General features: G+C 37.8%; 2 protein-coding genes across 4 annotated transcripts in view; both read left to right on the top strand.

The window, feature by feature from the left end:
- The window catches only part of LOC119695322 (macrophage mannose receptor 1-like), a 33,668-nt gene extending 31,313 nt beyond the window's left edge, over positions 1-2,355 (top strand). Inside the window, exons 29-30 of one of the 3 annotated variants that reach the window (XM_038123576.1) lie at positions 862-894; positions 1,514-2,355. In XM_038123576.1, the coding sequence (XP_037979504.1) occupies positions 862-894; positions 1,514-1,683 (203 nt within the window). In that variant the 3' untranslated portion in view covers positions 1,684-2,355. The other 2 variants (XM_038123584.1, XM_038123595.1) reach the window with 2 other exon arrangements.
- A 2,213-nt stretch (positions 2,356-4,568) lies between these two features.
- LOC119695337 (macrophage mannose receptor 1-like) overlaps positions 4,569-26,342 on the top strand; it is a 34,166-nt gene continuing 12,392 nt past the window's right edge. The window contains exons 1-20 of the mRNA XM_038123623.1: positions 4,569-4,629; positions 5,882-6,055; positions 7,233-7,394; positions 8,315-8,428; positions 9,556-9,702; positions 10,873-11,055; positions 11,945-12,099; positions 13,259-13,372; positions 14,249-14,364; positions 15,295-15,443; positions 16,320-16,519; positions 17,793-17,920; positions 19,192-19,279; positions 19,779-19,923; positions 22,262-22,297; positions 22,395-22,558; positions 23,070-23,137; positions 23,930-24,030; positions 24,354-24,493; positions 25,591-25,705. Coding sequence (XP_037979551.1) covers positions 4,569-4,629; positions 5,882-6,055; positions 7,233-7,394; positions 8,315-8,428; positions 9,556-9,702; positions 10,873-11,055; positions 11,945-12,099; positions 13,259-13,372; positions 14,249-14,364; positions 15,295-15,443; positions 16,320-16,519; positions 17,793-17,920; positions 19,192-19,279; positions 19,779-19,923; positions 22,262-22,297; positions 22,395-22,558; positions 23,070-23,137; positions 23,930-24,030; positions 24,354-24,493; positions 25,591-25,705 — 2,560 coding nt within the window. The remainder of the gene's footprint in view (positions 4,630-5,881; positions 6,056-7,232; positions 7,395-8,314; positions 8,429-9,555; positions 9,703-10,872; positions 11,056-11,944; positions 12,100-13,258; positions 13,373-14,248; positions 14,365-15,294; positions 15,444-16,319; positions 16,520-17,792; positions 17,921-19,191; positions 19,280-19,778; positions 19,924-22,261; positions 22,298-22,394; positions 22,559-23,069; positions 23,138-23,929; positions 24,031-24,353; positions 24,494-25,590; positions 25,706-26,342) is intronic.

The following is a 26,342-nucleotide window of genomic DNA, read 5'->3' as shown; positions in this document are numbered from 1 at the left end:
ATTAAGGACTTACTAAAAACATCCAAATTACATCCCATCCTACATAGTACTAAAATAATAAGAAATCTCTAAAGTTCATCCATTGAATCATACAGAGCTCCCATATGTACTATTTCCTGCCTTAGTAGATTACTGCTGTTTTGTATCTATTCATTTTGTATTCTGCTTGACTTTCACTTTACATTTCGCCTTTATAAATTCTCCTCTGGGTACCAAGGGTGTTTGCAAACTAATGCAGAAGAGCCAAGAGGAGAAATATTTTCATGATAATTTAGAACTCTTTAATTCCATGCGTATAATTCTTTATTTCTGAGTGCCAAACTGGGATTTTTTGCAGTTCTTCAACAGCAACAAAACAATGTTATAAAGGTCTTTCATTTTTCTCTGTCTTACACTGATTTGAATAGGAAGATTACTCATGTGATTCAGTAGGCGTTTTCTTGGGAAGACATTTAGGAATCAAAAATTTTCTAGCAGCTAGACATGCAGATCTTCCCAAAATATGCCAAGTAAAACTAATCTCCAGAGTGATACATCATGTTCTTAGTACATTAAAATTAATATTTCAGGAAAAATGTGAAAATATGTTTTGAATGAACATTGAAAAGAATCAATATTTTAATGTTGATAATATAAAAACAATATAAAGTTTGAAAAGTGGATAAAGTAATGTTAAGTAGGAAGGTGAAAGCTTAGCAATGTATTTTTTGCCTCAATTTGTTGCCTTTTATAGCAGACATATATGTTACTAATGCAATGGTAGAACTTCAGAGGGTTTTGCTCCTGTACTATTTTTGCAAACAGTCGAATGTACAGATTCTAATAAAGTGTCATGTGATTTCTCTCTGAAATTCATTGAAGTTGAGCCGAATGGGAGTCCTATAAAGCAAAAAGGTAAGAGCTTTCATAAGAAAACTAAAAAAAAATCTAAATAGAGGAAGAACTTAAAACGAGTTTTCCAAAACCACTCTCTTTTAGAGAACAAGTCCTACGGAGGCTTGCAATTATCAATCACTCGGGGTGACCCCGCGGTGCCTTTCAGATGCACAGGAGCACTCACCTGTTCTGGGCCAGTGGGACTGCTGCAGGGCTAACCCTGAGCTGGCAAGCTCAGCAGTGACCAGATTTGTGAAGAGCTTTGAGAACAGCTACAGAGTGCTTTAATAGGCTGTTGGAAACTATGTAGATATATATGAAATTTTCTTACAAAGATAGTATTGTAAGTCATGTAACAAAATATTGTAAAACTAATTTCCAGTAATCAGCATTCCATACCCATCTAAGGCATATATTTCTGTCACATTCTTACAAGCATCTATTGCATGCATCATACATCACTGTACCCCAGATCCACTAAAACCACATTAGCTTTAGGAACAGAGACCGGACTACTGATCAGCAGCAATTCAGGGAGCCTTCAGGTTCAGTCAGGAGAGGGCACCTCCTTCATGTCATGTTGTATGTGGAAATAAAAACTACCATGGTTTCTCACAGTTAGATGGATTCATTTCAGGCAATGAAAAGAATGAAGAGACTCGCCCACCTGTTCCTGTCTCTGTTTGGCCACTCATTTTCTTGTCTGCTTTAACTGTTTTTGGAGCTGGCATGGCAGCCTATTTCTACAAGAGAAAAAGACAAAACCAGCTCTCAGCAGATTCTGGCAATGAAACACTATTAAGATGATGTCTTGGTGACAGAAGAATTGATGAGAATGTGTCCTGTGGCATGCTACATGGAGCAGCAAGTTACTCACTGAAATTAAAGGATGCATCTGTTAAAAGTCTGTAGCAAAGTCTTAAGTGAGATCTACTGTAACCTTACATTAAACATTACACAAATTAAATCACTTTCCTCTTTTAGCACTAGCTGGTTTTTTTTATCATGCATATTTTACAAAATCAGAATTAGAGTTTGATGTTACAATTTTGTAATGGTCAAGATGTTCTCAAGTGCCTTAGCAAGGATGGTCATGCAAAAAAACTTGTCAAAAACAAATGTGTGTACTGAAAAAGGACTATGAAACTCAACTAGTAAGAATGAATGCCCAATAAATTGTGGATGCCATTTAGAACTGCATTGCTGTGACATTGTGGACACTAAAAAATCTCAAAAATTAGAACCTAACTCTTCTGCAAACTTGAACGCATTTAACCCCACAAACTTCACTGCATCAGACCGTACTTTTACTGTTCTATATGGCTAAATTCTATTACACTGAATATTAAGACCAGGTATGAGTTGTAATCATTTTTCAATTCAATGATGTGATTTGTAACTGCATTATGTTCACTTAAATGAATTAAAGTATTCTTACCCTGACATTTTTGCTTCTTTTTTGTTAATGCTTTGAAATAAAAAACATAAATAAATATTCTCTTAGTATAATTTTCAGCTTCAGCATTCCCTGTGAATTAAGTGAGGAGAAAGGGAAAGGGGGGGCTCCTGTCAGCACAATAACTCTTTTGTCAATAACAAGAAGGGCTTCTCTCCTCACCACTTTGAATTCAGCTTGAATAAGCACCAACTTCCCATTTTTAAATGAAAGAAAAAGGAACTGAAAACTAAGGAATGCAGCAGATGGTTCTGTACTAGAAAACTTCAAAAGACTAAATTTTAGATGTCAGAAAAACAGTAGAAAGCACTACAAGATAGCTTTTAAGTGAGTTGTAAATACAAACTAAATGCTTTATGAGAAGGAGTTCTTAGCAGATATCCCCGGGAAACAACCTGCCTTCCCCAGGCTGCAGAGTCTATTGAGCAAGCTGGAAAGTTGGGAAAAAGAAAAAGAAAAACAGAAAAAAAAAAAAACCCAACCACTTACAAAGTTGCTTTCCTAAGCACTGAAATCCAGTTTTCTTGGCGTAAAAATACAAGCAAGAGTGTGGGACACTGCTGAGAACAGGTTATTGCACAATGTGTTATGCAGCACACAAGACACTGATCCCAAAAAATTTGCAACTGGCATGAAGCTAGTTGGTAATGCCAAAGGGGGAGCTCTGAAATACTCAATTCCTCTTTTAGCCTACCAGTGTCTGCATTAATCTTTCCCCACCACTGTAGCCCTGGATGAATCCTCACAAGCATCTATTTACACCAGAGGTAGAAGAAAGCCCAGTTTGAACTAGACCCAGGCTGGCACTTAGAGAGCAAAATGAGAGAACTGGGCAGGAATTGTTTCCTCCAAGTATTTTCCCTTGGGATTTCATTTGTCAGACAATTTCATTTTGTTATTTTAGATGTATCTGAAATACAGTTTTACTCAGGAAAGTCAGCTTTTATTTGTGCCCCACTGCATTCATGCCTGTGGCACCATTCAGCTCTATGATTTAGAGCTACTCTTGCAAGGTTTGCTCATGCTAAACCCTCCCTTTATGGGACCTGCAAATAAAACGGTTATTATTAAACAATTCATTCAATTACTAACTTTGCTGTAACCCAGACACTTTTTTTCAGAAAAAGTTTTTCTCTCTTACTACTTTCTACAGCCAAGTCAACAAGTTTGTCTGCTTCTTGCAATAACTTTCCCCAACACTCTTTTAAAACAAAAGCAATGATAGTTGCTCCTCCTATGACATCTGCTGTTCAGCTGCTATATATATCTCACTACTGGTTATTTCACTTCTTGTTTTTTTCAATTTTGCTATCACAACTTTTAATTTCACTCATGTAAATAAACAGAAGGCATATCAGGACTTTGGAGCATTTGCAGTAGGGCTTTGCAGCATATTTGTACAAAAACTGCCATGCCAATTCAAGTCTTCAGATGAGCACTTTGCTCACAGGTTAAAGGGATTTAGCTTGTCTTTGGCTTTGTCTTGAAACAGCCTCATCAGGAATTTCTCAGATACACAAACACATCCTTTTACTTGGTAAAGTTTTGAAGTATTCCAGGAAAAAAATTCCTTTCTGTTACATGGAAGCTTACCACTAGACTACAGTGTTGAATATCACTTTTTTCAGGTCTTTGACAAGCAATTAGGAAGAACCCAGACCCAAACTGGGATCAAATAAGCCAACATAATAACGCCAATTTTGCCTCAAAGTGAGCACCAAAACCTGCAGTTTCTGCAAAGTTTCTTCTACATATATAGTGCTGTGACAATATTGCAATGTATTCAAGTACTGGGATTTTGTTTCTGTTTGTTTCTGAGATGCCAGGGTTAAAATGGAGGGCTTTAATTGATGATATTTTCCTTTGGGTTTCTTGACCCCAATTCTCAAGTTGCTTTTCCAGGTCTGTCCTGTGTAGCACCCCAACAACTAATTTGAATTAATGTTAGTAATGTCACAGAAGATGACAAATGTCTCCACCTCTAGTTACAAGGATGGAGACTTCAGCTTTGGAAGGGACTTGCTCTTCAAAGAGAGCAGTGTTTACAGTATGCACTCCAGTTATTTCAAAATACCATGTGACAGGACATTTCCTTATTTAGAGTACAGAGCTTTATCCATCAACCCGTTGGCACAGAGGAGGACCCATCACTATTTGCAGAGAGAAGGATTTTTATATATTGCCAATCTTCTAATCCAACTTTTGGCAGAAGAATAGGAAATAAGTTACATTTGCAATGAGTTTCTCCAGGTTTCTAGTTTTCCTTTCCCTCATGCAATGTTCACTACAGTCATCAGGTAAGTTTCCTGTTAGTTTTGTATTAAACTAGATATGAAAATGCTTTACCTTGGGAGCTTTACAGTTTTAATGCATAGATTGATTATTTTGTATGTTTTATCAGATTTGATACGTGATCTAAAAAGTATGTTAAGTACCCTGGCAGTTCTTGATCCACAGAATAAAAGGGTGGGGGGGGGGGGGGGTTAGGGATGATGGAAAAATTAATAAGAGAAGGATCTTTAAACTGGAATTTCTTTCTGTGGAAATATTAAATCAGATGGCAATGTGTGGGAGGGAAATAAAAGATGAGGAAGCATGGACCTCTTTCCATTTACCTTCCTCATCACACCCACGGTGCAGGGATCAGTCGAGGGATTTATATATTTACACGATAGCGGTGTGAGTTTCTCTGTCTGCCCCATGACATGAGGTATGAGGAGGAAGAACTGGCTCCTCCCCTCTAGCCTCACCAAATTAGAAGAACAGCTCTACTCTCAAGATGTTTATCAGTCATTGAGTATAGTTATAGAGAGAAATGGTAAATCAGTAATGTGTGGAGAACTGAATGGAGGAACGAGTTTGCATGAATGTGAGACCGAGAGTCTATATCAGAAATGTCACCATAAATGAACATTCTTATTATACTGTAATAGTTTAAAAATATGAAACATTGCTAACCTTAAAGCATCTGAGTTTAGGATGAATCTGCAAGACTTATCCAAGTGGAGAAATGTGCAACTGAAACCTCAAATTGTCATTGTGTAAATATGCTCCTGACAATCTGGTCTGTATTTTCTCTGGTCAGCCACACTTTTTCTTTTAACAGAAATAAGGAACAGATGAGATGAAATAGATGAGATGAAAGAGTGGTTATGGATAGAGTAATAAGGCAAATAAAGCAAACTTACTGAGCTGTGCAGAAAACAAAAATGCAGTGAACTTACTGTTGTTTCTATTCTTGCTGTTTTTCTCTCTTTAGGAACTACAAGGTACCACCAACTTCTTATCCCAGAATTTGACTTGCCTACAGTGTATACATATCAAACTCTAATCACAGTATTTAAACTTCTCATTTTACTAAAACATTTTATTTAAAATCTGTAGCCATGCTAGGGAGGAAATTATAATAAAAAAGAAATGTTAAAAGATTGCATAACTTCTCAATTTAGAAAGACAACTATATAATAGATAGATCCATTGCTAGAATTTTAGATATATGATATTATTATTATTATTCTCATGTCCTTTAACACTTTTATTCTCTCCTAGTTACTTTTACATTACGAGGAAATGCCAATGGACAGCCTTGTGTATTCCCTTTCAAATACAAAGGCAAGCAGTACAATGAGTGCACAGATGCTGGCAGGTCAGATGGGCTTCTCTGGTGTGCAACAACTACAGATTTTGATGCTGATAAACTCTATGGATTTTGCCCACTAATAAGTAAGTCTCGCATTTTACTCATTAACTTGTCATGAAATGTTGTTGAGCAGACCATCTCTTGAGCTATCAGGTTTTCATGAGCCACCAGCTGCACACCTGCCTGCCTGACCTTGTTAGAGTAGCCCAAATTAAACTCACCCAACAGTACACTAGTCCCAATGGCCAAGAGCTCTCACTGTAGTGAATGGAGAGCAAGAGGTGCCATTGAAGAGTGGCTCAGCCCAGAAAGGTTCCGACTCAAATGCTGGAGTGACTGTTTCCCTCAGTGAACCAGAGGGGTGAACAGGTTGGGACTTAAGTGCATGACATGAACAGCGTGAATTTAGACATCTATCTTATTAGTTAAACATTCATCTTCCTTTCAAAAAATTCCTATTTCTCTTCCTCCCTAAGGCATTCCCTATAGGTAATTTCTCACTTAAACTGCTGTTTTCTAGTTTTTTCCCTTTAATTTTCTACCTTATTCTAGTTTCCTATTGCCAGCCTACACAAAAATGCTGCTGTGAGAATTATCTTCCTCTCCCAACTTTGTTATGTCTTCTGAACTGAGCTTATGTTTGGATCCTTCCAGTGCAGGACACAAACATTGGTCTCACCAATGCCCTTCCCAATAACACAGGAGCTTCACCAGGTTTGGTGAGTTGCTCTGCAAAGACAGCAGCTGAGCTGTAAATTGGTGTTACACAGAGTTCTATTGTTTCTCAAGCTGTCAAAGGCCACTTTCTGTCATTTTTGGAAAAACTGCTTCTCTTGATGGTGAACTAAGAGGGAGTTCCTACCCATTCCTTCCCTGGAGGCATGAAGAGCCTCCAGGGTCATAGTTCACCTACATACTTGCTTTTGTCCTCTGACTTTACCCTGGAATCTCTTTATTTCAATCAATAGATATGTCTGGTTTACCTAAAATTGCATTTGCAGAATGAGAAAATTCAAAAGCAAATATTGGGGAAAAAATTCACTCCTTTCTAAAAATATAGAAATTTTAAATAATATTTTTAACTTTAAAAAATAGACATTATTGTAATTTGATGCCTGGAGGTTTTTTTTGTTTGGTTGGTTGGTATTTTTCTGATGCTTAGCATGCATCGCTAGAGATTTTGCATTATTACACACTTTATTTTCTTTTAGTTGGTATATGTGAGTCCACTAGAACAGTGCTTTATGTCACTTCTTCCAGGCAACACCGAAAGATTTTGGACAGAAGATGTTTCAACTGGCATTCACTATCAGATAAACTCAGAATCAGCTCTAACATGGCACCAAGCAAGGAAAAGCTGTCAGCAGCAAAATGCAGAACTACTAAGCATTACAGAGACTCAGGAGCAATCATATGTAGGAGGTAAAAGGACAGAGAAAAGACCTTAAAAACCGCTGTGAGGAAGTGGTGGGCTGCCTTCTGTATGCCTCAGGGAAGAAAGAGGACAGGGCGTCAGGGCTGGTTGGGCTGCCACCAAAGAGAGATGGTCGGACCTGCCCTTCCGCTGCCCGGGTTTTTTTATCAAGCATTGGTCACAAACCTCTTTGGCAGAGAAATGTCCCCATGCCAGCATTGTGCTCCAGATGGGAGCTCCTGCAGCTCCTGCAGTCAGTCCCGGGGGAAGGGTTTCCTCTGCTCACCTTTGTGCAAGGGCACTCAAACCTGACCAGGGCTATGGGCTGGTCCTCTAATTTACCTTTTTCCACTGTGCTTCAAAGATTATTAATATTGTCAGGAGAACATACGATGATGGTGGGATTGGTCCTAATATGGATACATTTGCATACATAAAATCAAAATAACTCCAGTGGATTTCAAGTACAGGTATCACAGCATCTGTTTGGTTCTAAATAGTGTAAAGGAGGCTTTGAAAGAACTCCCATAGGAAAAAAAAAGCTGGAAAAAAAACTTATTGACAGACTGACTTTTACTCCATTAAATCTGTTACAGAAGACTTTCAGCACAATTCCCTTATGAACATCAGGGCTTTTTTACATGTCTTGTGTTCTAATAAAAGCTAGTGAGAAAAATAAAGTCCTATTTAAATAGTGAAATAAGATGTTGATTTGCACTACTAAGATCTCTGGTAAATCAATATAGATTCATTTACAAATTTTACTTTTTGTAATCAATGCATCTCAGTAATGCAGAAAGTACTGGTCTGGGGCTGGTTTAAAATAAGAAATATGAATTTTTTACTTCACACTTAATTTCTTTTAGATGATCTTACTGTGAATAAGAATAGAGAGATACAAGTGGTGGATTTTTTTTTTCTAATTTAGAGCTAACTAAAGAATTTGGTTTTGCCTTCTGGATTGGTTTGAATGCTTTGGATTTCAACAGTGGATGGCAATGGGCTGGGGGCAGCCCTTTCAGATATTTAAACTGGGCTCCAGGTAAGAGATGTATCTAATTTGTAATCTTTTAATTAATTCTGATAACACACCAACTAATAAATCTGCCCCATCTAACTTTATTTCAGGAAAGCCCATTCTGATTTACAATGGCCCAAGATCTAGATCCCCATTTTAAGACTAACACTTTCCAATTACAAAGTTCATTGTGGATATCAGTTATAACATATTATTCTATTCTCTTATCTAAACAGAGAGTTTGTTTATGAAGGCAGAGTGTCATTTGGAGTGATACATAACCCTACAGATCAATGATCAGAATTTTCCATAACATGTTGTCCACGAGTGTGAACATAAGTCAAATCTACCAAACGTAACAAAATATTTAGCAAATAATGGCTCTATGTTGTTGGGAAAAAAATCTAAACACTATTGAGAAGCTAAGGGGCCAGCTTATAATTCCTCAACAGTTTATGCAAAATTTTTACTGGGCCACTCCAGGAAGGGAAATGGGGTGGGTTTATGGTGTTCCTCATACAAGGTGAGCTCTTCTCTTTGCTTTTTTTTGGGTTTTTTTGGTTCTGTGTTTGCTTTGTGCCATGAGTATTCCAAGCTGTCTCCTGATTTGGAAAAGTTTCAAGGTGCCAAAGGAAAAATTAAACTCTCGTCTAAGTTTTCAAGAGTTGTATCAGGAAATTTCCTATCTGCTTACAGAGATTTGTATACACTGCAACAGAAAAGAGAAAAAGATATTTCATATGAAAGCAGAACTGTGAAACTCTTGAAATATACTGGAAGGATATCTTGAAATATACTGGAAGGATAGCTTCAAACTCAATATTCAAAAGTTTGGATGTTTTGGACACAAGATAAATGTCCAGTTTCAGCAGTTCTTCCTATAACAACCGGAATGTCAGGAAAAGAATAAGACATTTCCCAGTACTATCCTGATAACAACGTCAATGGAGGGTCATTATTTCTCTCTCAGATTATTGACTAAAGGTAGCATCGTACAAATTCAAGCAGTTATCCTGTAGGGAAGGGCTTCTTCCTCTTAGTGATTCAAGGAATCATAAAAAGCAGATGTGTCCACTGGTAATATGATGTTTCTCTTAATATTTTTTAATTAATTTCTTGGTGTGATATTCTATTTTCTCTTTTACTTTAAGGAAGTCCTTTCCTGCTCCCTGGGAAAATCTGTGGACTGTTGAATCCCAGAAAGAATGGTAAATGGGAAAACCAAGCATGCAACCAGAGACTAGGCTACATTTGTAAAAAAGGATCCTTCAATTCAAAGCCTGACATTATGCCCAAAGGTAGGCTAGTCAAATAAAAAGAAAGGTTTTTATGACTTCTAGAAAGAGGAACTTCTATGCAACATTCTTTTTTAACAAAGATGTTAGAAACTTTCGAAAAACACAGCTATACATGACACACAGACTTTTATATGCTGCCTTTTTTCTCCCTTTGTGTATTAAACATTCATAGGAGAATATTATTATTTTGTTCCATCACTCTGTCTTTCATTCTTGCAAGATGGATGGCAGATGCTCCATCATGGTAACCAAAGCCAAAAGGCAAATTTGCATAAATATGGTAGAAATATTATTCTCCTTTGCTCCGAATGAATACCTGCAGTTACCCATATACTCATGAAAAAGTCCTTTTCTGCCTGATGTCTGCAGTTTGCAGTGCTTTGGTTTCATATGAGCAGAGCAGGAGCAGCAACAACACTGACACAGACCTTGTTGCATCTGTGGGCCACCCCAAAACACCAGCATGGCTGGGAACAAGGCCCATGTCAGAGGAGTCCACTGGAGGTTGCCACCTGGGAATGTTGTAAAAGCTACTTTTAAAGAACAAGTTACACTAAACAAAGTAGGGAAATAAATTCAGAGAATCTTTATTCCAGTATTAACATTAAAAAGAAACACAGGATTCTATTTTTAAAGCAAGACCAAGGTGAGATTTTAAGAATATAATTTATAAAAATTCCACTGAGAGGATATGCAAAGTCCCCACTAATTTACAAGGTTTACTGACCTGCACTTGTCAAAGAACTGCTTCATGCTTTTACATACCTGAAAAATAAGTTTGTTTGTGAGAAACCATAGACCAGCAGGCAGAGCCAATGTGAGTCACCACAGTCAGCTAAAGACTGAGTGGCTCTTGGGGACAAAGAGAGGAGAGGCTAATGTCTGCTTTGTTCTCTCTTTTCTCACAGATCATTATTTTAAATTGCATTTCTGAAACAATGTGGGCATTTTTCAGTAGTTCTCTGTTTAAGGAGAATTAATTCTATTCACATATTTAGCATCCTGTGCCTTAACGATATTTGCTTTTCATTTGAATGCATTTTGCATAGCCAACTACAGCTTTACATTAATTCATGTAGCTCCATTTTTGTAAAGAGTACTCAAGAGACCTCATTCTAGGTCTAGACCTCTATTTTCCTCTTGTTCTGAAAAACTGTGTTCTGATTTTAGGGGAATTGAAGCCTGTTCAGTGCACAGATGGCTGGTGGCCATACACAGGTCACTGCTACAACATTCACCGGGACCCCAAAACATGGGAAGATGCTCTGTCTTCATGCAAAAAGCAAGATGGAGATTTGGCAAGCGTCCACAACATTGCTGAATACAGCTTTCTAGTGTCACAGCTTGGTTACAGTGAGTATATATATAGTTCTGTATTGCATTTGCTCTATCTGTGACATAAAAGCTGAACTTCATACTAAAGTTTAATGCTTTCTCTGAAATATCACAAGTGAAAGACTGAATCCAGCTTACCATGCTCTTTTATGTTGTTGCTGTTGCATAAATACAGAATTATATCTATGTTTATCAAGGAATAATCCATGTTGTAAAACATTATGAAGGAGGAGAAGAAAACCAAAAAAAGGTATTCTTTCCAGAGACACATAAAGATATCTAATGATTGCACTTTTGGCACCTAAACTCTATGTATGAGTTTTTAGAACAGAGTTACAAACCTAGAAGATAAGCTTCTTGCTGAGATTCAAACCTCTTGCTGACGCTAACTTCTTGCTTGCTTCTTGCCTACTAAGAAAACCATATCTTTTACTTCTGATACTCCTAGGATCTGTAGTAACCAGTGCTGACACTGCAGATGCTGGCCTTGGTGAACACACCTAATGGGCCGACACCTGATGGGCCAACAAGTCCTCTAATGTCCTGGCAGGTGTCCTCATGGCTTGGACTCAGTGTGGTCTCCTGATAAATGTGACACCCACAGCCATTCATTGTCTTCATGCTCGGGACTGTTTTGCTGTTCTGAATCACACAAAGCTTGCAAAATTCTTCTGCCACCTATAAAGAGCCTTATCCATTCAAAAATCAGCATTTTTGAATGGAATCTGCTGGTTTTTCCACAATGTATCTCTTATAGAGATCTGAGAGGAAACAGCATTTTTATAAAAGCACAAAGACCACCTCTTGTGTACCACATGCCAAATTTATCAGTCCCTGCTTGTTCTGCATGTGGAAGCATTCACTGCACGGTGGAGAACAACCAAACTTATTTCTTGTCATGCTTCAGAGCCAACGGAAGAGCTGTGGCTGGGTCTGAACGACCTGAAGACTCACTTCTACTTTGAGTGGAGTGACGGGACCCCTGTGACGTTCACCAAATGGCAGCGCCGGCATCCCACCTACACCAACGGCCTGGAGCACTGCGCCACTATGAAGGGGCAGGTATGGCATGCACTCATCTTACAGCAATGCAAACTACTGACTGCATCAACCCAAAACCACTAACGTGCTCATTCAGGGATCATTCCTTATGTTATCTTAATATGGTTTTACTCCAAAATTTGGTATCAACCAGAAGACAAGTTCAGAGGTCAGGAGATGTCAGGAGAGGAAGCGTTTTCCTAGTACCACCTTCTGAAATTCCTTGTTTGGTGAAAATTCTGATCCAGAAATTTTACATTTAATTCTTTCCCAGGGTTTCAGCAAAGAAAAAGTTTAAGCTCTGGGAGAGGAATAAGGATGAACTAGTTTATAACCTGTGTGAACACCATAGATGCTATTTGCATACCTCATATTCCAATCAGATAGACAATTTTGTCCCTCTGTGTCATGTCACTGAGACGTGGCATTGAGTCACAGAGACCTGGCACTAGGACATGTTTCTCCAGCTGTCATCTACCCGCCAAAAAATAATGTAAAATTCTATAGTATTTCTGACTACTTGACTCACAGACTTTATTTTCTAGCAACACATGATTGTTTGATACATTTACCTGCATGTGCATGCACATGTATGCACCCACAAAAACTGTCACGAATTTTGAAAGAGAAAAATTTAAAATGCTGGCACTAAATGCATGCTGTTATTGAGAGAACTTTTATGTCATAGAATAATGTTAATGTTTGTCAGTATTAGGCACCAAAAGAATTGATCCTAAATCAGATTTTATGGGGGAATGAGGGGAAAGATCTTCTTAAATAGGCTATATTTTTTTAAGTAGTCAGTCACATTCAGATTCTTTGATGGATAAAATAGTTAGATTTACTGCAAATGTGCATTAGTTTGGTTTAATTAATCTTTTTTCCAGCAGTGTGGTGAAATAGTCTTGCTTCAAAAGTAGATCCTATCAGCCACAGATGAGATTGATCTTTACAAACTTTTCATTTAAAAGTTGTGATAAGAAGTAATGTTGAGACTTCTAAATGTTAATTTCCTTCTTTCACCTCAAAACAGCATAAAATGGATCTTAAACTAGTACTTAGAGCTGTGTCTACTTGTTTTGATAAATTTCCAGCTGGCCTTGTGAAGAAAGAGAAGAACCATTAGTTATGCTTATGAGGGCCCTTTCTTGACATTTTTTCCTTCTCCCTGCTATTCTAGGATGGATACTGGGCAACTGATGTTTGTAATAAGCAACTTGGTTACATCTGTAAAAAGAAGCCTTCATCACAATCCTCTGAAAAAGAGACAATCGAGGACCTAGGCTGCCAGAAAGTAAATGCTCTCTCATAAATAATAATCTTTGAAAAAATGTACAGGAATTAATTTACTTGTTCTTGCTTCTTTTGCATACTGTCTTTGTAGCTTATAGAAAATCTACTGTGGAGGCAACCTGGTCTCTTCCTGATAACAGCTTACTAATACCATTTTTCATTTCTGTTCTGAAAATTTCCAAGAAAGTTGAGATTCATGTAGTGTAAGTGAACACTGCCTTGCCTTCCATTCCCAGAGGAGCCGCCCTATGATTCAGAAAAGCATTGTGTCTGTATTGGTCAGCAGACCTCTCTGCAAGAGCAGGAAGAAGTGGGGTTGTTTTACTGATATTCCTCCTTTCTGCTCTCCCTGAAAACAAACACTTCTGGATTCCTCTTGTCACTCCTTGTACTTGAGAGTGACAGGGACACCTTTGGGACATCTTTGGGGGACTGTGCTTGTACGTGAATTCATTTCTGTACTGCAATATTTTGGTATTTCATTATGTCTGATTGTGCAGCTCTGGAAAGCTGGAGCTGCTGGTCCCCCTGAATAAATCACAGGCTCCTTATAGACTCAGTTTACATAATCTCAACCTTATAGAGCACTGGAAAGCCACAGCAAATAGCATAGTCACAATTTTCTTTGAAAAGTCGTATGCAAAAATGAGATGAGAACTGAGATCTTAATGTCATCACTTAAACAAAAAGGCCTCCCGTAGGAGTGAAGAGCATAAAAAAAAAGCTTTTATTTACTAACAGATTAGCCCAGTCTCATCTTAGTTTTAAACTCAGCTGCAACAAATTGAGCATTTAATATTTATACACATAAGAGCAGAGAAATGTCTACATTGAAGTATCTTTCCATTGCACATTAAAAATCTTATGTTTGTCACAGGGTTGGAAAAGATATGGTTTTCACTGTTACTTGGTGGGTTCTGCACTTTTGACATTCTCAGAAGCAAATAACACATGTGAACAGAGCAAAGCTTATCTAGCTACGGTGGAAAGCAGGTGGGAAAATAACTTCTTTAAAAATCAATGCTTTTAATGGAGAAACTTCCAAAAATTTTTCATTTTTTGATCCCATCAAAGTGTTTTATCAGCATTTTCAAAAAATATTATTGTAGCAAGCCATGCAAAGGTAATCCATGCAGGAAAAATAAACCCAAACCAAACACCTCAATGTTGTACAGCTATCACTTAATCCATTCCAGCAATTTTCAAATTTCAGGGCTTCTTGACTTAAACAGTTTCCTCTTATCTTTTAATTCATAATTAAAGCAACTTCTGGCTTTGGTGGGGGTTTTTGGGATTTTTTTGGTTGTTTGGTTGGATTCTTTTGGGTTTTTTTGCTTTGCTGGGATTTTTTTTCCGTTGGAAAGTAGGTACTACAATTTTCATCTACTTATTGGTAGGTGATTTCTCATTTTGATAGGAAAGCTTTATTAAAAATATTTTCCTAAACTACCTTCTAAGGCAAATTCTGAACAAATGTAGGAAATCTTTCCCAGAAACTGCCCTCTCCCACAGCCAGAATGTATCATTTCCAATCTAACTACATCCCTATCAGGCTTCAAAGGCTACATGGCCCCTGAGGAATAGGACTGCCTTCAGAGGTGATGGGTAGCAAAGCTGACAGCTTGGTCCTGTCTTGATGGTCTGTTTGAGGCACCTCAGCGATTTGGAAAGACAGTGAAAAGAGTAGAATAGAACTAGAAGCCCATGGGAGCAGCTATTTGTGACGTTTCAGATGCATTCAGCTGTAAGGAGAGAGTTGTCCCTCATGAAATTCTTTTGACTGCAGTCTAAAGGCTGCCAGGGTTTGCTTGGACTTCACTGAGGAGCTTCTGTTTTGGGGTCATGTTAACACTCCTCTGTTTGTATCACTTAGATTAACTTGCACACTAAGAGGCTGTGAATGAACACTGTTTCCCACTGCAGAAATGAGCAAACCTTTCTGATTAGTCTGACGGGGCTGAGGTCTGAAGAGTATTTCTGGATTGGTCTCTCTGATACAGAAGAACAAGGGAGTTTCAGGTGGACCAATGGAGAAACTGCTCATTTCACACACTGGAACACAGCCATGCCAGGTAAGCTGTGCATGGGCTCAAGCCCTGCCACAGGAGTGCAGCTGCAGCTCACACAGGTTTGTGCTTCCATTCCCCGGTTAGAAATTAGAGTGGGCACTATGCTTTGTGCCTGTAGCTGTAGGAGCTGTGACACCATCAATGTGTCACTGTGCCTGACACCAGTGCAACTAGCACTGTCACAGCTGAGCTACAAGTGGTGGTGTAAGTCAACCTCCTGCCAAGGTGTGCAGAGACAGATTTTGGTAGGTTAGACTGAAGGCAATACCGTGCAGGAGTTAACAAGGTCCATGGTATAAATATTTTTGCCATTTTTAACACCAGTTAACAACAATTCATCAGCTTTAGAAAAATTTCTCTGGACAGATTTTTGACCCACAATGTGCATATGTGAGAAATGAGCAGTGAACATGAAGCGGTTTGGCATTTCAGCAACACAGCTTGACAGCTACCTGTGAGCTCTTGCCTTCACACAGCTAGTTATGCCTTAAAAGAAACCTGCTGTACTTGACTTCACCCTTCTTGAAATTGAGTTACCAGGGTAGTGAGAACTCCAAAGCACTTGTCAGGTCATCTATTACGTATGTAAATATAATCAAGAGCCATTTTCCCAGTGATTTCCCCTGGGTTGGCAAGATAAAGATTTGTTTTCTGAAGCTGCAAATCTCTGGTTTTGGTAAAGCTGTGTCTGTGGGACTCATTGGCCCATATATGGTCTGTGACATTTGATATTAAAAATAGTTTCATATCCAGGATATTTTTAATATTCATAATCTGCAACTTTCTTTTCATAATTTTCAATGAATAAAAGCAAAGGTCTCATTCCTTAGACAGCAATTAAGGCTTTGGTTTTACTCATTTCTTTTCCACATCACAAAGGGAAAGAGAAAGGCTGTGTTGCCATGGAAACTGGAATTGCAGCTGGATTATGGGATGTTGTTAGCTGTGAGAAGACATTGAATTATCTTTGCAAGCAGCGGGCAGTAGGAGTGCCACCTCCTGCTCCTCCAGGACAGGTCCCTGTGGCCATGTGTGCCGAAGGCTGGGACAGAGCCTCCCGGGCAGACTCGTGCCTCAAAGTAAGTGTGTGTCCACCTTCACTGGGAGCCTCAGCATGGCCCAGAGCAGGGGACAGTGCCCTGGTCACCAAGATGCTGGGGCGTTATTTGGGAATGATCTCTTTGGTATGCAAGGCAAGAAAACATGGGGAAAAAAATCCATCAAATGTAACAAAAGTCAATAATGGAAAATGATGAACGCGGAGTGCCAGAAATATGCTTTCTTTTATCTAAATGCCAGGTGAGAACCTCACCTAATTTATTTGCTTCCCAGAGTTCGGAACTTCAGAAAAAACATAGTATTACATCTCAAGAGCTGGCAGTGTCATTTACATAAAACAATGTTTCTGAGAGAAAATGCGCTCCTCTGACAACCTTTTCCCACACAGCATGTGGGAAATAGCCATACTTTTGGATCTGGATTTAGTTGGTGACTCTTTACAGCAAGTAAAACTTTGGGGCATTCTCTTGATTTAGCTAAAAATGCCTTTAAAAGCTTTCCTTTTTTGCAAAGGAAAAAAGGAAAGAAAACTCAATACAAATCAAGTAAATAAATATGCAACATTGCTCTTCAATGTCTTTATATAAGTCTGCTCTCACTTTCTTTCCTGAGACTCTCTGCCTGTTGGGACACCAGAGCTGATTTTATTCCTGTATTTACAAGGGTCTGAGCTTCTATGTCACATGTAATTATGATTAAATTGGTTCTGCCATTTACCAAATTGTTAATTATCATTTCTATAAAATGTCAAGCTCTTAGTCCTGTTAGACATATCCTTAGACCAAGAGTGTATGTTCCTCCTGGCAGAAAGTGTATTTTGTGTTTGTATGCTTACACCTCAATACAAAAACCTCTTCCTCAGCTGGAGTCCACAGTTGGCCAAACAACTTTCTGTATCCACTTTATCTTTTCCAATCCAACTCACTGACTTACCCTTCCCCTTCCTTTTCTCACAAATCTGCTTTCTACTGCAAAATGCCATGGTTGAGTTTTTCCATCTTCTTTTGAAACTTTCAGTGGACAAAGTTCCAATTAAGTTACAGATTGGTTTTTTTCTCTTCTGTACATTCTGACACATTTTGTTCTCCTCAGATGTCTATACTACTTTTGCCTTATTTTAAAATAGATGATGCTAAAAAAAAAATATACTTCACATTTTTAATGTTTAATATTAGAGGCTTGGGCAGGTATCATGTTGTCTCACTCAAGAATAAAGGCGTGCTGATTTTAATTACATATATTTTATAAACTTCACGAATTAACTAATTTATTTTTACTTTTTGTTCTCAATAGTTTTTTGTGAGAGAGGGAAACCAAAAGAAGTCTTGGTTTGAAGCTGAAGAATTCTGCAGAGAAATAGGTGGAAATCTGGTCACAATCAATACAAGAGAAGATCAAATTTTGTTATGGCAATTGGCTTCGTGAGTACTTGCATAAGGATTCTTTTTCATGATCCTGCTATGTTAAATAAAAATTACTTAAAACATATCTGGATCTGAACAAGAAAGTGAATAAAAACAACAAAATTTAAATTACATTGATACAAGATTTTAGCATCCTGTAATATTGCATTTTAAAAAATCTTGGGTATTTCAAAGAGGCTTAATATTTTGGTAATTTTCATCAAAGGTTTTAGCAAGGCTGTTTTCCAGATTTTATCAATTTCTTACATGTTAGTCCCTCTTCCTAAAGGGAGAAAATAAAATATTCAGCTCTAACTGGCATTTTATAACTGTCTGCAATTCTTCTTTAACCAACTCATTCAAAAAATCCCTTGAGTTACTGTATAATGTAAACCAAAATTCAAGGACTTATGGTGATTTTTTTCTGACTATAAACTGAAGAATCCTGAAATCAAAGAGTAATTAATTTTAAATAACCTTTGGTAGCATTGTAGATGCTATGTCTTGCTCATGATGTATAAACTGTGATATTATTTTCTCCTCAAATTAGATCAATATTCTGATTGTATTCCATAATGTCAAGACATGTCAATGACACATAATATACAGCTTTTTAACCAGAACTTTTTCACAGAGTGGAGAATTGAGGTTTATGTTCTGAAACAGATTTAAAACTTTCCTCTTGAGAATTTCTTGTGATCTTACCCTTCTCAATTTTAAATATATTTCAGTACTGTGATCACCTGAATGTGGTTTTATTTGTCTGTTAAGTTCTTTAGAAGTTTAGAGTATAAAATATTTGTGGAAGGAAATCTTTGTGTTATGCAGTGACTGAAATAGTAATTTTATTTGGTCCATAGGCATGACAAGATAAAGATCATGAAATATTAACTAAACCACTTAGGAGGAACTAAGAAGCAAATGAAAACAGTTAAAAATCAATCCTAACTATTTTTATTAGTTAAATAAACATCTATTTATGCTTTACTTTTGCTAAAGCCTCTGTTATTGAGCTCATACTAGAACCAAAATCTGTGCTGCATCCACAGGTATGGGAGCCTGAGCTGGCTCTGGGCCACACCACTTTCACTTATTTTTAAATATGAGAAGTCTTAGCCCAACACAGAGCACTATCACCTCCCTCACAGAGTGCAGGTGGTGAGCTTGGCTTTCGGCCACAGCTCCCAGTTCAGGTGTGACAGAAAGCAGGATATTTCTGTGCTTTTCAGGGTTTATATCCCAGCCTCTCTTTCTATGCCTTTATATCTATATTGTATGATGTATTGTAGGGACAAAGGACTGAACACTCAGGCTTTCTGGATTGGTTTGTTTCTCTTAAATCCTGATGAAGGATTTGCCTGGATTGATGGCTCCCCTGTGAGTATTTATTTCTGGATATAATTGACTTTATGTCTTTTAGAAAACAGAATATAAACTGAGTAGCTGCAGTGCACTGTCTTAACACAACATTGCCTGTGTTTCACCCCTGGTACCACGTTATATCCCACCTTTGACAGTCTGTGCCCTTAGACCTTCACAGCCTCCCAAAACAGGCACGGCTGTGTGGCAGTACAGGGAAGTCCAGCCGCCAACTTTCACGAAACAAGACAGATGTGACTCTCTCTGTCCATCAGTGTTTCTTTCATCGAACACATGGTTTTCTATACCATGTAGTCTCTTCACCTTCAGGGAGTGGTAGGGAAAGTAACCTGACCAGCATGACCTTCACAGCTCTCTCAGGTCTGTTTGAACTCCTATTGATCCCATAAAAAAGGTACTTGAGATGATGAGATACTGAAAATGTGTCACGATGGCAATCTCAATTACTTCTATTCAGCTCGAATCACACAGTAATTGATATGTATTTCCATCACAGGTAATTTATGAGAACTGGGAGGAAAATGAACCCAACAACTACGAAGAACTTGAACATTGTGTTATGTTTAATAGATCACCCCAAATGCGCTGGAATGACTTGCGCTGTGAACATTTACTTAATTGGATTTGTGAAACAAAAAAAGGTATTATTACTTCCCCATTTAACTGGAGCAATAAACACAAGCTTAAAAAGCAAATTTTTTGGATTTATACAAATTGAAAGGAAGAAAGACACTGGGAATTGTTCATTTTAAAACCAGTTCCAGCGAAGGCAACACATAAAGCAGGCAGGCAGAATGAATTGAAATGTTTCTCTTGTCCTCGGGTGCAGGAAGTTAGAGTGACCCTATTACTTCATCTCTAGTTTTATCTTTTTCTGACATGGGTTCAATAAATTTGTGAAGCAAAGGTACTTAGCCCCTCTTTTATTATTCTCTCTATTTCTATCTGCTTCAGGCTTGCCTGGGATAGCTGTAGATGCAGGATGCTAGAGCTCTCTCTACGGAAGTGAAAAAAGCTTTGCTTCCCACTGTGAAACAACTAATGGGAACCAAGAGGGGGATCAGTGCTATAAGAACCAGCAACTCTGAAAACCCAATCTGATCAAAAGCTGAGGCTGGTGTAACCTTGATGGATTCTTGCATCCACCAGCTTTGCCTGGAAAGCAAAGCCGCGGTGCCAAAACTCCCCCACCTGGTGCCAGTCTCACAAAATGGACCTGACAGATGTTGGGGTGCCCCCCAGCAGGAGATAGAAATGGGGTCTGCATGGGCTAAGAGATCAAGTAGCAGCTGACAATGAAAGAACTTGTTTTGCTTGCTCAGTCCTGCTTCTACATCCCTGCTTCCTGGTTGTAAACTGAGTATTTGCATGCATCTCCATGGAGAAGGAGATTTTTAAAACCTTCTTGAAACGAAAAGAAAGTTGGATGCGCACAGGGAAGTACTAGGAGGCACAGTAGGAAGGGGAAGGGATAAGCAGCTACATAGAAACACTGAGTGTATCTAATATTTGATGACTGCCAACAAAACCCTTGAAGGGTGAATAAGGCACCATGGTAACATTGAAAAATTGCTTAACGAAAAAGGAAGAATCACTGTTCCCTTTTGGTAAATTAGTCACACAAATGCACCATCCAAGCCCTGATTTCTGCATACCAGCTCAAAGCAGCACATCCTGTGCAGCCCTTTCTGGCACACTGGGCATGCTGCTTTGTCTGGATGTGTCTCTCTGCTCTTGGTGAGATTACTCAGAAGGAGCTCAGAAACCATGACACAAATACTTTGATCAGTTTATCTCGATCCTACATGACCTTTCAAAAGCAAGAAAAAAATCAAGAAATTAATCTTGTAATTGTGAATCTAGATTATTTGATGAGCAACATGAGAGAAAACGTGCACAGATGTGAATTCCCTCATGAGCACTTAAGACACCTATTTACAACAGATATTCCAGCTTTCCAAAACCAATGAATGCTACAGTTATATTAGGATTAAACAATAAAATCAAAATGACCAGAAGTTTATAAATGAATAATGAAGACATTGAGATAATTTTAGTTCTATTGTTCACTAAATACTTAAGAAGAAAGTGTTTAAATGATACCCAAACAATTTTACTTGATTTTCGGGTGTGGTGGTTTATTTTGGTTTTTTTTTTTTTTTTTTTTTTGGTTGTTTATTTCTTATCAAACTATTTCTGTCATTTCTATAATGCTGTGTTTCTGTCCACCAAACTACAGCAGAAATGTGAGAATTAGTAGTCCAGAGGTACAAAGTAACAGGCATTCATATGAAAGCAGAGCTTCCTTTGAGAGCCTATAGCTGGCTCTGGGACTACAGCTAATTTGTTTCCTTCTGGTTCAACCTGTAGTCAGACACTTGAGTTTGATATCTATTGGCTCTCCAGGACTCTTAAAAACAGACTGTCCTAGTAAAAGCCAAGTTATCAGGAAAGAAAGAATTCATTGACACACTGGAAGTTACACCTGACATTAGCATTAAACCAGCATTATATTTTCAGTACTTGTGCGTAGTCTATTGCCATCTAGGTAAGCTTTAGAACTCACTATATTGGATTATGTTGTTTGGGTCTAGTCCCAAGAATATAAAAAAACCTAATCATAGAGTATTAGGTGAAAATTATTCATAGAGTATAAAGATAAAACTAATTTTCAAAGTAATTTTTGTTTAATCTACCACAGATTACCTGTGAAACATGGATTTTTTTGACACTGTGCTTTTGGATATACATTGCTGTAAAGTACATATTTTTCACTAGCTAAATGTTTCTAAATCATATACTTACTTTAATATGGCAGAATGTGCTCTAAATTCTTGAAAATGCGTTATCTGATTCATAGTTTGCTTGGTGGGTTTGGTTTTTTCCTCTCTATTTTACAAAGCATGTGAAACTACTTAAAAAAAATCTGATTTTTTTTTAAATTTGGGATGTTGCTTATGAAAATCTCCCATTTTACAGGTACATTGATAAAGCCTGAAGCAAACTACAAGCTTGGTAGGTGTTTTTCCTCTTTCACAAAGATTACTTTATAGTTTTCAGACTTTTAATAGACCAGATATGAAAGCATTATATATGATTCTTTATCTTTCAGACTATCAGCTCACCAGTGATGGATGGATTATATATGACAATAAGCAGTACTATTTCAGCAAAGAACATGTCCATATGGAAGAAGCACGGAGAATTTGTCAGAAGAACTTTGCTGATCTTGTTGTCATTGAGAAAGAAAGCAAAAGGCGATTTCTGTGGCACTATGTAAGCAAAAAGCCTATTCATTATATATAGTTGAAGTTTGAAGCACAGCAGGTTTTAAAAAGTACAGGGAATACACTAAATATTTACCAAGGCTGGACTCCTGAGTTTTTTTCCTACATTACTTATTTATAGAGCAATAGATTTGTCCAGGACCTGTAAAATTACTATTGTTTTCAATAGGTAGAGGAAAATGCAAATATTAAAGAGATATGCAAATATTAAAGGTGCAGCAAAGGATCGTCCAGGCCCAGGTTGCTTATCTTTTCTAATTTATGTAGTATTCAGCTCAGTGATAATTGCTTTCCTGTCCAGTGGGTTCCTCACTCCAGGATGTTCCACACATCTCTGTTGCCTGCTTGAAACCTAAGTCTGAACCTACCATATTCTTCTGTGAGGCTCAAATTAGAAAAAAAAGGAAAAATAAATCACAGGCATGATTAATTGGCTTTCAGATTTTTACTTGACATTGAGGAGCAATTTAGTGCTTAACTGTTAATTACTTCTGTTTTAGATTTACACAAAACACAGAGGAAATTCATATTTCATCGGCTTAGTTGTCAGCTTTGATCAGAGATTCAGGTGAGTAAGGAAAAACTGGTAATGGACAACAAATGATGGTAATTTCATCTCACTCAGGGAGCATTTTTGTGTGCTTTCATCTTACAAGTCAAAAACTGTTGTACAACTGACTCCTGGATAGTTTTAAGGAGATGTCTCAGATCAAAAGTATTAAATTCTTCTATACATAAGCAGAGAAATGCATTTTCCTTCCAAACTTGCAAAAGCAAGCCCAATAAAAATTCATGGCTAAGATGCAGCTCACTTAATGCCTTACACTGTGAGACCTGCAACTCTGTGTAAGTAGTGAGGATAAGCAGCTAATTTTAAGATGTTATTTACCTGACCTACTCTTGACTTCAGCCTAAGGGTGAGATTTACCCCAACCAGACCTTCAATAGCTACAGAGAAAACCTGGGAAATTTGGATAAAATATATATGTAAGGGTTAAATCAAATTATTCCCATGTGGTTCAAGTTATGTGAGCTGGAAGCAAGAAGGCTAATTAGCATCTACTCTAACAGCTTTCTGAAATTTCTGGCAGGAAACTTGTTTTAACAATCCATTTGTAGAAGACTTTCAGGAGGACACCTTCCTGGGATGTGAAGGATGTCCATCTGTGCCTTGAATGTGGTTGTGCTAAACAGATGAGAGGCAGCAGTAGGGCTGTGGCTATGTACTCTCCAGGATACGTAGAGCTTTTGCCCTCTGGTCACTACTAACACCTTGCTTAGCCCTCTGCCCAAAAAGATCTCGTGAGTAACTGCCTGTTGAGATGTCTGCTGGCAGCCACTGTCCCCTTGTTTCTTCCAGATGGCTGGATGACAGCCCAGTGAATTATGTTGCCTGGGCTCCAAATGAACCCAATTTTGCAAATAATGATGAAAACTGTGTGATAATGTCAAAAGATTTTGGTGAGTAATATAGCAATAAAAATATTTGGGTCACATTTAGCATTAAATTCCAAAATGTTTGGTACATACTTAAATTTGAGGCTACCCCACAGAGAGGTAGTTCAACAACACTGACATCTTTTCATAACACACTCAATTTTGAAACTGTGTCATCACTTAGAAAAAAACATATTGCAGAGGAAGGAGGAGTGTGTTTGGGTAAATGTGTTTAATTTGTGCTTTATGAATGCCATCTGAGCTTGACTGCTGTAGTGGTTGTACAAGAGTTTTTTCTGTATTCTTTAATCTTTACAACAAGTATCTGTATTCCATTTTTTTTACAGGCTTATGGAAAGATGTAAATTGTGCTGTGAAAAATGCCTTTATCTGTGAAAGGCACAATTCAACTTACTCAGGATTTGCTCCTACTGTACTTCAACCTCTGGGGGGATGTCCTGAAACTTGGCTTTTGTTTAAAAATAAGGTACAGCAATAAATCTCAGCCATATTTAGCAGATTTGCTCTAGGTGAAGAAAACAACTATCCCTTTTATCTCATGAAATAAATTCTTTCTCTTTAAACAACAATTTACTAAGAAGCATGCTAGTTAGCAGTGCAGTGCATTTTCAGGTTGGCAAATTTGTAACTAAATATCAAAAGAAAAGGTGATTTGAACATTTGAAATTAAAATTTTTGTAAATGTCTGTGTGTCTTTAGCCATACTTACTTTTCTAGTAACTTCTGCTTATTTTAGGCATACTTACTGCATGGAAATCCTGATCCATTATCCTTATCTGTAAATGTAACTCTGTTTTTCTGAGTAACAAAGATGAAAAAATGAAAGGTCACACTTTTCATAAGTAATTGGCCATCACAGCAACTCATCCTTAGCTGAGTAACACAAAAAGCAATAAATGTCAAATCAAATATAAAAGACAAGCAAGCATTGTTTTCTGCTAAGTTAAGTGAAAAAACCTGGACGTATGAACTTTTAAAAAACCCAAAATAACAAACAGAGGAAACCCAAAAGTCAATTCCACAATGCAATCAATAGGGAAAGTTTTTATGCATTCAAAGGGCATGAAGAGGGAGGAGCCGTGCTCTCCCTATCTCAGAAGATACACAAAAAATATTTTACACTGGTATTCAGGAAAAACAGCCCTTCAGAAGGGCACTTCTTCCTGACACTGTTCCTCTCATGTGAGTTCTCACATGAGCTGAGGTTTTACCACTCTATCTGTGGTATATAATTGAAAAAACGTGACCTGAGAAATTACTGCCTGCTCCAAATTAGGCTCACAATCACGAAATAGTTCCAGTCCCACAAAAAAATCTACTTTTCAGTAATTTAATTCCTCAAAAGCTTTTGGTGGTTGTCTGCTCTTTCCCAGCAATGACCCCGCTTGGTAAGTGCTGGCATTGGCTGGGTCTCCTTCCTGCTGGCTGACAATATTTGTGTTCCAGCAGATCCCCCATCTGCAGCTCTTTGCAAGCAGGGACTACCACAGAATTAATCCAAATCAATGGTTTCAATGTTCTTTGACGCCTGAAAGTCTGTCTAATCCTGTACTCTCTCCACAGTGTTATAAAATATTTGGATCCAGAGAAGAAGAGAAACTAACTTGGCACTCAGCAAGAAGTGTTTGTAGAGAATTAGGGGGAAATTTGGCCTCTATACACAATAATCAAGTGCAAGGTATGACACCTGAGCCTTACAGCACCCTGTATGAAGCCACATATTTCACCATCTAATGATGAGCCTGAACCTACCTCCAGACCTAAATAACCTGTGAAGAAAGACCTGGAGGTGTTTGATCCAGAGGGAAGTCTGGAGTGAGATATTATGACACTTCCCAAGTCTTGGCAAACGTCATCTGTGGAAGGAATAGAATAATCTGTTCCCCATAGTCTTGGAAGGTGGGATAAATTGTAATAGCTTATAGCCACGAAATGCTCACAGATATTCAAATTAGACATTAAACAGCCATCCATCAGAAATTACACATCTGCAGTTGATGCTACTTGGGAAAGACAATCCTTTTGAAATCACTTCTGGCCCTGATTTCTATATTATTTACAAGAACCCTAAATAATTTTTATCAAAAAATGTTTTCCTTTTCCCCCTCCTTTTTCCCTGAAATCAAACTGCTTCAGTTTGATTACCCATTGTAATTTTTTTTTTATTTTACCATTCACTCATAGCCTAATAATACTGAGGTTGTTATTTCCTATATATTTAGAAGATTATTGGTTGTTGTTCTATTTGTAATTTGATTAACATGGAATTTGAAGAAAGGAAACCCCTCAGGTACTTTTCATTTTATTTTTAAAAT

This window comes from Motacilla alba, chromosome 2 (assembly GCF_015832195.1).
Source record: "Motacilla alba alba isolate MOTALB_02 chromosome 2, Motacilla_alba_V1.0_pri, whole genome shotgun sequence".
In the NCBI taxonomy this organism is placed as follows: domain Eukaryota; kingdom Metazoa; phylum Chordata; class Aves; order Passeriformes; family Motacillidae; genus Motacilla; species Motacilla alba.
The sequence above is the reverse complement of the archived record's forward strand: the minus strand, read 5'-3'. Positions and strand labels throughout refer to the sequence as shown.